At 53.7% G+C, this 10802-nt stretch overlaps 1 protein-coding gene across 2 annotated transcripts in view; it reads right to left on the bottom strand.

The window, feature by feature from the left end:
* Positions 1–5015: 5015 nt before the first annotated feature.
* The window catches only part of NF1 (neurofibromin 1), a 98927-nt gene continuing 93140 nt past the window's right edge, over positions 5016–10802 (bottom strand). For both annotated transcript variants that reach the window (XM_064166252.1, XM_064166248.1), the window contains one exon: positions 5016–9528. In XM_064166252.1, coding sequence (XP_064022322.1) covers positions 9386–9528 — 143 coding nt within the window. In that variant the 3' untranslated portion in view covers positions 5016–9385. The remainder of the gene's footprint in view (positions 9529–10802) is intronic.

The following is a 10802-nucleotide window of genomic DNA, read 5'->3' as shown; positions in this document are numbered from 1 at the left end:
TGGCTCGGCACGACTCGGCACGGCACGGCGCGGCACGACACTGCCGGGGTCCCCTCCAGCCCGGCGGCGTGGCGAGCGCTCCCTGCCCCGTCACAGCCGCCCGGCCCGGCGCTTCGCCCCGAGGCTCCGGCGTGTGCCGAGCGGCCTCCGCGCCTACCGGCGGGGCCTGCCGTGTTGGCTGCTTCGGCCCGGCCTCGGGTACCTGATTCACCTCTTCCAAGAGCTGAGAACGGCTCCTTGCACCTGTCTGCTGCTGAGAGGCTGCATCTGAGCGCCCGCTCCAGCCGCTCAACCCTGTTCTCTGCCGGCATCACTGGGCTGATCTCAGCCCCGGAGCCAAAGTTGTCTCCTCCCGGCACAGCCAGACGGTGCTGCCTTTCCCCGTGCTGCTTCTGACGAGCAGAGGGAGGCGAGCCCGTGCTTTACACAAAGGTTTGGGCAAGTGCTGTAGATGCCTACCAGGCGACAGAATGCTGGGCAGGGAGCAAACATGATCCGGCAGCTACCGTAGGGATGGGTTGGAGCTGCTGTGTGCCGAGGCTGACCCAGAGTCAGGACAAACTGTTCAGGCAACGTTGGCGCTTGGCTGCAAGGGCACCGATTTGGGATTGGATACTTTTGTTTTCACTTTATTAAATGCTGGCAACAGTTGCCTCCAGCCAGAGAGTTTGTCACCCTCCTGGAAGATACAAAGTGATTTCTGTGTCCCAAGGAAGCCCCGAGGCTTTGATGGGGGACACACAGTAGAACTGTGCGGCTTGTCGTTGCCAGGGCATCTCTGGGGCATCAAGGCTTGTCTGAGAGTAGCTTTCAGGACAGCTCTGGGCAAGTCACTTGGAGAAGACTGTGGGAAAGAGTTGTAGTTATTCTAAGGAGCTGGGGAGAGTACGGCAGACTGGTATGAAAGAGGAGGGGCTGTGGCTGGAGCAGTCTGAGAAGCAGCCCTGCTTTGGGAAAAGTTCTGTGCTGACCTTTATGGGGCACGGTGGTTAATTTCTGCTTTAATAACACTTGACACCCGGGAGGGAAGGAGTTTGGCCTGGGCCTGTGTGGGAAGAGCAGCTTGGGAGTGATGCATCCTCCAGATAACCCCACGCAGCTGCACGGAGTCACAGGAGGCAGCTTTTGCTGGGTGTTCCTCCTGCGCAGCCTGGCACAGTGCTTCTGCTGCAGATCAGAGGGCACTGCTGTGTCTGGGCTCTGGGGTGGCCCCTGGGGCACTGCTGAACCTGCTTTCTGTAGGATGTGTGACAGGGAACTTCCTGCTGTGTCAGTGGATCTTTGTGCTAACAGAAACGCCTCTGGAGTCCCCGACAGAACCGCTTGGGCTCCTTCTGCCTTTTCTATCTTTTGGAGACTCAGCAGCAGTCAGTGGGAAGAAATAAGCGAGAAAGAGGTGGCCTCTTGCTTCGGGGCAGGGAGAGGCGAGGCTGTAAAGCAGAGCCATTCCTGCTGGTAACCAGTGGGAGCAGCACTTGCTCTAAAAGCCTGATCTTCCTTTCTAATCCAACATAAGCCTCTTCTCGTGCAGCCAAGTTTCTCATTCTGCAGAGCCTTCTCTGTGCTCATGAGCTCGCCTGGCTGTGACCAGCGTGCTGCACACTGTGTAACGAGGTAGGAAGTCTGCTGCTGTAAACACCTCAGCAGCAGGACACCAGGGCAGCTCACTGGCCTGGCTGACCAGGCTGGCTGGAGCTAACCCTGCTCAGTTGTTCATTTACACCTGTGCAGCAGGCAGTGGGGACATTGCAGGGTGTCAGTGAGTAGCCTGGGGAAATCACAGCCCCGTGCTTTGAGCAGCATTGGCCTTCCTGAGTGAGAGATTTGTGTGTGTTGGTGAAAAGGTCCTGATTTGCCTCAATCATTTGAAAGAGTCAGAAGTTAATAAGAAATATCTGCTTAAAGAGTATAAATTGCACCCCAGGCGTGGAAAAAAACGCAACAAAGCTAACTAAGACTTTGCTCCTTGAAAGTCTTTGACCTGAAGATGTCAGAAGTTTGTTAAGGATTCCACCAGCAGACTGTTAGCTACCCTTGGGCAGCTGAGGTGTTTGTGGTGCCTTCTGCTGAGAGGTTTGTCCAAGGTCACAAGGACAGGACATACGGTGACCATAAACATCTTAAGCTCTTTGTATGCAGCAGAGCTGAGCTCTTGCAGCAAAGTCCATAAGCTGTGCTATCATGGCAAGAAAAAAATCTCTTCTGTTGAGTAATGCTGAAGTGATCCTGCTGTCAAACAAAACAAAAACTGCTGCCAGGGCAGGGAGCTGCTGCCTGCCTGCCAGGGCATGGTCCTCCTCCAGACACACTTCCTGGCTCTGGTGCTCTCATGAGTGGGAAGAGCTCCCTAGCCTGCCAGGTCAACTTTCATCCTGATTTAAAAAGCAAACAAATGGTCCCAGCAGGAAAAAAATTGGCACCATCCAAAGCAAAAGAATGACTGAAAATGAGAGAAGAGCAGGCAGGGCACCTCAGCACCCTCCAGGCCAGTTTAGCCTTTGTTGTAAATTACAGGGGTGCCCATTAACATCTCAAACAGAGCTGGAAAATTAAGGGCAGCAAGAGGCACTTGAATTGCTTTGCAGGGTGTTTGATCCACAGTGCCACAGCAGCTTCCTTGTGCTCAGCATGAGCCTGGTTCCAGCTTGCTCTGCTCCCTTCTGGTGCTTTGTCAGCAGCAAGGGGCAGGTCATGGTGCCAGCGATGCCCCTCTTCCAGCAGAGCCCTCCTGTCCCTGCAGCTGCCACAGAGCTGTGCTGGGTGAGAGGCTAGGTAGCTTGGAGAGCCAGACTGCCTTCCTGCAGCTCTGCCTCAGAGCAGGCTGCTGGGTCTGCCCTGCAGCTGCTGGAGGCAGTGGCAGGAATTGTCCTCTTTCAGGAGCTAATAGGGACAGGCCTAGCTGGAGGGAGAGCAGAGGAGGTGCAGCCCTGGCAAAGAAGCACAAGTGCAGCCTTCAGGACAGGCCAGCGAGCTGGTGCTGGCCTCATCTCCCCTTGCCATCAGCATCTCTTCAGGCAAGTAGCTCAGCACGTGGTGGGAACCAGCTGCTGCTCTTTGAGCCCCTGTGCATGGAGACTGCTCTGCTGTCTGGGGCAGAGAAACTCCTGCCCCTGTGTTGTGGCAAACAGGTGACTGCTAAGGTCCCTTCCAGCCCAGAAACCATTCTGAGAGGAGCCTCTCCTTTTACTCTCCTGCTGCTGTCCTGCAGGTTTCTCAGGAAGAACAGATGTCTTGCTGGAGCTCAGGAGGGACAGGGAGCAGCTACGGAAGGGAAGCACCAAGGAAAGGGGAGGAAATGGTGGCTGGCATTGCGAGGAGCTGGGGAGCACAGCCAGCAGCAGAGGAACTTCATAGAAAGCAAGTAAGTGTAGAGGAAATGGAGCCCAGAGCAGGTGAGGCAGAGGCATCTGCTGTCCTCTCACCTGGCATCTTGTATCTTAACCACAGGTGGCTTCAGGAAGCGGAGATGATGAGCCAGAGCATGGAAAACTTGCTCTCGGGCAGGCCTGTCCCCAGTCCACCTCTCTGGACCTGGCTGTTCCGGTTCCCTGTGTCTGTGGAGGAGGCCTGGGTGAGCTGTGCAGTGCATGCAGTGTGTTGTGCTGAGCTGGGCCCACCTGATGCTCAGAGGGCTCTGGCGGGGGCAGAAGCAGCAGAACAGCTATTTCTGGTTTGTCTGAAGGACACTGCTGTGAGAAACCAAATGGAAGTGTGATGTAATGGCTCAGTGGGCTCCACTCAAACCCAGAGCTACTTACTCAGGGCTATTTATAGCACCAACATTTGAATGCCCCTGAAGATGCAGTCATCAGGCCTCTTCCATTCCTGCTTTGAAGAACAAGCCCATGATTGTTCCAACAAGTCACACCACGGGAGATGTTCTCCTGTGCTCTCCACCCACGCAGCCCTGGGGTTTGTTCTCACCTGGGAGCTTGTTAAACATAGCAGCAAACTGAAGAAACCTGTGCCCAGACACAGAGCCATCACACCTACAAAGCAGCAGCTTCTGTGGTGGGAAAGGACCATGGCAGCTGTGAAAGGGAAGGGTCAGTGGCACTCTCACGACTTTGGTTTTCAGCTTTGTCACACTGAGAGGCCCATCATAGTGAGTCCATTTACGTTGGCTTTCCTCAAGGCAGCTGCCCACAGGTGTGACCTTGGCAGCCAAATGCCAAGAGCTGTGCTTAAGTCAGCATCCCTCTGGCCCAGGGAAGGGACTGCTGGAGCCAGTGCTGGTGCCAGCGCTGGTGCTTGTTTCTGTGCCACTTTTCAGGGCGCTTCAGAAAGTTACCTGTTGAGAGAATTCCAACTTGAGCATGAAACTTGTGGGCTAACCCAGGAACATCCAAGGCAGAGGTATCTGGAAATAGTCCTGCCAGGCAGCTCCATGAGTTAGGAGTCAGCTGCTGGGTCAGTCTCACTGCCCCTGAGTAACCACTTCCCTTTTCTTCCTCCCTGTGCAGCTTTGCCCTTGTTACCTCTGAAGCAGAATTTACATCTCCTCAAGCAGGTTTGAATTTTTATGTTGCCCAGCAGCTGGGCAGGGATGGTGAAGCTGTGCCCTTGGCCAGCACTTCTTGCTCCAAGGCTGCAACTTTTTTCCCTAAATATTTTTTTCCAGCCACACAAAGACAAGGGAAATAAAACCCTTTCTCCTTCCACTCCCTCACCGTGGCCACAGGGATCTCAAGGGCTTTGTGATCTCAAGTATCAGGGGAGCTCAGCCATGCAGAGAACAACTTCAGAGCTGTTTTTGCAGCAGTGCTTTGGCACACACAGGGCAGGAAAATCTCTTGGTGGCTCCCCACAGCAGTCAGCTCCACTGGCACCGGCTTAGGACTGAAGAATATCAAGATGCTCCTGAAGTTTAACCCTTCTGAGACCGTGGCTCTTCCACTCACAGTCTCTCCTGGCCCCTGCAGTGAGTGCCCTGGGCTGTATTTCTGTCTGTCCTCACCTGAGCAGGCCTAAGGGTATGCCCAGCATGCAGGAACAAGAAGATGGCTCAGAAGGGGTGAATGCAGTCACGCTTTAATGTGTTTTTACATCCTTTTACGAGTCACAAAGCCAGAATATAAGTACTTATACATTTGGAATAGGAAAGTAATATATTCCCTAAAAGAAAAATAGATTTGATTAATCATTTGTCGTAAAAGTTGCCTGACAGTTTAACCTTCAAGCTTCTAAGCTAGAAAAGCTCAAATAGACAAATTATACTGAAATGTTCTTTAAAGACCAAGCAGCTGGTTTATTAAAATATTAAATTTTACATTTTAAAAAGAAAGGTTCTGGTTTGTTATTCAATTATGGTCATCTTGCTGGGGTGACATGAAATTCATGACAAGGGGCTTGACTCTGTCCAAATTCTGCCCTCGGCTATCCACAGGCAATCAGTTTTGCCACTGGTAGCACTGTGCAAGGTCACCCAACACACAGAGAAGCACCAATCTGGAAAGACAAATCCAAGAGGCTGATTTCAACTCCATGCTCATTTTCCCCATGGAAACTGGGGGGTGGGGAGTGGGGTGTCAGGTCTAGGACCAGGGTTGGGCCCAGCACCCTTGGTTCAGACCCAAAGGACCCATCCAGATCTGTCACAAGAGACAGAAGAAGGGTTTCAGACTAGACCAGCTTTGCCCCACAGCAAAGGGAATTGACCTCCCAACAACTCGAAGCAGGTTGCATTTACATTTTACTTCAAAAAAGAAAAGAAATAACAGTAAAGGGGAGGGGTTAAGTACATACATGAGGGGAAGAAGGCTGAGCAACACCTCTCTGAATCCAGGTTTCTACCTGTTGTTTTGCCTACAGGTGCTGGCGGTGCCAGCAGAGCCGTGCCGCTGCCGCACGCTCGCGGATCCAGGGAAGCTGCTGGGAGCTGCAGCCCCCAGGGGAAGAGTAAAGGTATCATACACAGTGTGTAAGTTTATAGTACACAGCATTGGCTCTTAACTGACGTAACACAAGGGCGGGGAGGAGGAGTTACCAGTTACTAACACTAGGCTGTTATAACCTGTATGTTATACATGTACAGCAACTAACTGCTTTACAAAAGAAGCCAAATAATACAAGATATTGTCACAGGTATTTACAGTGTAGTAAATATACTTTTCTGTAAATTTTTACACAAAAAAACTATTTACAGGTGGAGAGGCAGAGTTAAAAAAAAAAAAGTAAATCATGGTGGGACCAACACTCAAAGGGACTTCCTGTGGTGGGCTTGTTGCAGACCACCACCACGAGCTCGCTTCGGGATGTTTGTAAAAGAACCTTAGAGAGAACTAGAATGAGCCCTAAAACCTACAGCCTGGCAAGAAGGGAGCCCTGCAGTGCTCCCAGGGCTCAGGCCACAGCACTCACTGGCAATGATTCCTGTCCTGGGAAACCTCATGCAGCTGGAAGCAGGAACACTGGCGTCATCAACAAGCTTATGCACCACTCCAGTCCTACTGCCTCATCCTTGCATCAGGGAAGATGCAGACACACAGAACACTGAATGGTCCTCACAGGCTGTGCTGCCAGGCTCTGAAGCAGGGGTGTCAGGTAAGGTCCCGTGCTGCAGTCCTATGGTCCACATGGGCAGCTTGGGGGTTCCTGCAGCTGGGTTCGTTTTGAAGCACAGAGACCCCAGGGCTGCACAACCAATGGCTGCCCCTGCAGCCCACGGAGCTGCCTCCACAACCTCAGACCAGGTTCAAGCCCACTGCTACCTGCTGGTCACTAGAGCATCACAGAGGGAAGGGAAACAGGCTGGACGGGGACCCAGAGGTGTCACAGAACAGAGTGGAGCAAGTTGGAGAGTGTCCAAAACGGGGAAAAAGAACAAAGAAAGGAGGATGTGAGAAAAGAAGGTGGCTAAATGACAGCAGTGGCTGCTGCAGGGGCAGTAAGGCACTGAACAACTAACGAGGAGTAGAAGTTGAGCCACTCAGGAAAGGCCAACTCCTCCCCTGTATCTAAGCACAAGAACTGCTGCTGCTAAGAGGGACCCTGCCCGTGGATTGGAGTGCATGACTCCAAACTACATCTTGGCCATCGACTTCATTACACCCCAGTGCAGGCCCCACAACCTGATAGGTTTGTCTCCCCTGCTCTGGCAGTTCAGCTCCTCTCGCTGAGCCACACCAGCAAAACATTCACTGACTCCCTCTCCTGCTAGGAAAAAAGAGCAACTGCACTTTGTTGACTTGATCAAAGTGCCACAGATTTTTTCAGGTGGGATTGAGTAGCTGTAGAAGTGGAGCAGCTCTGGTGCTCCCAGGGAGGGCAATTTCAGTCACTCTCCACCCTGATTTCACACTGAGTGCCCCAGAGGAGGCACCAGTTCTGGTTTTACACCGACAGCCTCTCCCCAGGGACCCACAGGGCAGTGCAGCTGGCATCACCATTTCTGTTTAAACAAAATCTGCTCCTAGGAGAAACAGCTGCAGCCCAGGTTTTTCTGACAGCAAACTACCTTCACAAGGGTCTTTTTCCTTCCTGCCTACAATCCTGCAGGCTTCTACCCTTCATTGTTTTCAACAGAAAGGGCAGGGACCGTCTGGGCTCAGTACAGCCCAGTGCAGGCTGGCAGTGACGCCAGAGGTGGCTTGTGGTGGTCTGTGAGATGAGTTTTCACCAGTGACTCCCAGCTTGACACAAGCAGCATTTCCATTCCTACACACTGCCCTGCCCAGCCCTCCCCTAGCTCTGTGTCACCTCAGGAACCACACTGCCACTGCAGCCCCACACACCATGAAGGGAGGGAAAGGTTTGGTCGCCTGCAGGAGGCTTTGTTTCCCAGAGCCTCTGATTCAGGACTCCTCATTCTAAGGTTTCCTCTCCTTTCAGCAAACTCTTTGCATATTCAGTTTGTGTTCATAGTTTTTTCCAGGACTGTAAACAAATTCAAAGAAATTAAATGGTTATTTTATGAATCAATACAATAAAGGTATTTTTATTTACATCAATGTTACATTGTTACTGTGTGGATACATGGGAATTCTGCTCTACAGCCATCAAACCTGAGCACTCCATTGTACCATTCTCTACTCATTTAGCTGTGGAGTTTGATTTACTGACAGCCACTGAGGACATTGCACTGTTCTGCTGGGGGTGGTGGATGCACTGCCTTGTCCTTGCGGCCACCTACAGCCTGGTGACTTCTAAGACACAAGAAGGATCTGAGCCTGGGAAGTGGAGCTCTTTTTTTTACAGCAGCCCCCTGAGGAGCACCAAGGTGACAGGCCCAGGATCTCTGCTGGCCTCCGAGATCCAGCCCTGGCCAGGCTTTCACAGTGACAGCAACTTCAGTTGGTGTGACACCCCCCCCAGCCCCAGCCCTGGGGCAGGCCTGGCTGCCCCAGCAGCACTCCCACAGTGTCAGTTCTCTCTCAATTCACGGTACCTTAGCAAACGGTGCTGGTCTGATAGCTGTGTGGGGCAGCACAAAAGCAGCTCTGCCAAACACCACCTCCCAGGGCGGGAAGTTCATTAATTCATTGAGTTCTCCCCTCCATACCTCGCTGGGTGTTCTGCCGGGAACTTCTCAGAGGTGCATGTTGTTGGGAAGGGCAAAACTAGAGGAAATGGTGAAGGGAAGAAAGAAGCAATAATTCTGCACGCTGCTGCAGTGACAGCGAAGGAGTCAGTCTCGGGGTTCCCTCTCCACCAGACCTTTTTAGTGCAGTCAAAGCACAGCAAAACAGAATTGGCTTTGGAATAACACCAGTTTGTCCAGTCTGCTCCATACACAGTCCAAGGACGTGAAGCTGTGGTCTGGGGAACGAGAGAGACTCCTGCAGCCTCCTTGTTCTCTCCAATTTATTGCTAATTACTAGAAATTTAACCTAATCAACCCCTTCTGGCTAAGCTCACTGCACCGTGGCTATCCCAAGTTTAAGTATGGTAAACAAAAGTCCACAGCTAAAAATCTTACAGGTTTGGATTAAAAGCAGGATTAGAGCAACTTCCAACCCCCCCCCCCCCCGGCTCGTAAAGCCACCACCTTGAGACATGTGCAAAGAGGATTAAGGATGAACCCTTTCCTTTAGAGCAGGGACAGAGAGGGCAGACAGGAGAAGCAGGGCAGGACTGGCTACGGGCAATGGCTTTCGGATCTGGACAGGACGCGTTCTGCAGCGCTGGAGATCTCCACGGCTCCGGCAGGACCTACACGGGCGGCTCTGGAACAGTGGCTGAAACCAACAACAGGAGGGGAGAAACGAAGGCATCGGAACTCAGGCAATGTCTCAAGAGTTGATCATCTGGCAACAACGGCTGGCGGGATGGGAAGGTTAAAAATTAAGTGCAGCATCACAACCGGTGGAGGCCCTCGGCGAGGCGCCCGCGGGTGTCAGTCGTTTTCCATAGCGAAGAGCCCGGAGCTGCGGCGCCACGGGAGCAGTCAGACGATCTTCTTGATGCTGTGGCGTTTGAAGCTGCCGGCACTGCGCTGCTTCTGCACCTGGCTGGCGGAGCCGTGCCGCATCCTCCCGCTGTTGGAGTGTCCGGCCGTGGGCGAGAGCTCCACGTTCTCCTTGTCGATCCCTGCGGGAAGACAACACAAGGGCCGAGGTTAAACCTCCCCCCGGGGAAGAGCAACCGGGCCTGGAGGGGACCAGGGAAGTGATGCCCTCCCGACGCCGCCAGGGGGCGCGCTCCAACAGCGCCGCAGCTTCGGCGCCGCCCGGGGCCGCGACCGCGACCGCGTCGAGAGCAGCGGGCAAAGAGGCACCGGGACCGGGGCCAGCGCAGGGCTCCACGGCCGACTGAGAGCAGGCTCCGCGCCCCGCACCCCGCTGAGTGCTGCCAAGTGGCTGCTGGTTCAAACCGGCGCTGGGCAAACGGCAGCCCGAAGCGGTGCCCGGGAGCACGGCGTGGCCCCGGTCCCCGAGCACTTCACAGGACTGAGTGTGGCTGTTGGAAGCTGAAGGCCAGCACAGAGGGAGGCAGCGCAGAGCTGCTCGCTGCTCCCCCATCACCGCCAGTGGGGCAGGGGGGAAGGAAAGGAAGAACAGCAAGAGGTCCTGGGAGTTGCGGTTAAAGTAAAACCGTGCTCAAGTGAAGGGTTGTGGCAGCAAGAAACAAACCAAACCAAGTGATGCAAGCGGCTCAGCACCGCCGCGGGCAGACCCGCACCCAGCCGGCTCCCAGGCAGGGGATGGCTGATCCCCTGGCACCTCCTTCTCCTCTCCCTTGCTCGGTAGCTTGCTGCCGGGCACCCAGTCGGGGTCATTGCCCAGCTGGGCCCCCTCCAGCCTCCTGCCCATCTCCAGCTATTCCCCAGGGGCTGAACGACGACCAGGGCTGCTCCTGCCCAGCACAAATGCTGCTCAGCATCAGCCTGGTCCCAAATCTAAAACATGACCCCAAGCCAGCTGCTGTGAGGAGAAACAGCCCTAGCCCAGACAGGCCCCGATGAACACAATTCTCCTGTCCATGATGCCTCACAGGTGACAAATCTGAGACAGCTGTTTCATTGCAGTATGAAAAATGGTGTTTTGGGGACCAGAGGTACAGCCCTGACTGACCAGAAAAATCACCTCCATGAGCTGAAGTGAGGAGCCCTACTCACACTGAGCTGTGTGCTCAGCTGCACAGAGCTCACCACGTCCCAGCACGACTCCTTCCATCATCTTTTCTTCCCCCTTAAAGCTCCAGGTTGAATTTGCTGTGGAGAGGGCTGGACTGGATGACCTTGGTTGGATAGGCTGGACTGCATGGATAAGGTGGATATATTGGACTGATGATCTTGGGGTTCTCTTCCAACCTGGTTGATTCTATTCTGTTCTACAAGACCAAGCACCTTGGCTTGCAGGGAC

The sequence above is a fragment of the Pogoniulus pusillus genome, chromosome 27 (genome assembly GCF_015220805.1).
Source record: "Pogoniulus pusillus isolate bPogPus1 chromosome 27, bPogPus1.pri, whole genome shotgun sequence".
In the NCBI taxonomy this organism is placed as follows: Eukaryota; Metazoa; Chordata; class Aves; order Piciformes; family Lybiidae; genus Pogoniulus; species Pogoniulus pusillus.
This window is presented reverse-complemented; position numbering and strand designations above follow the sequence as displayed.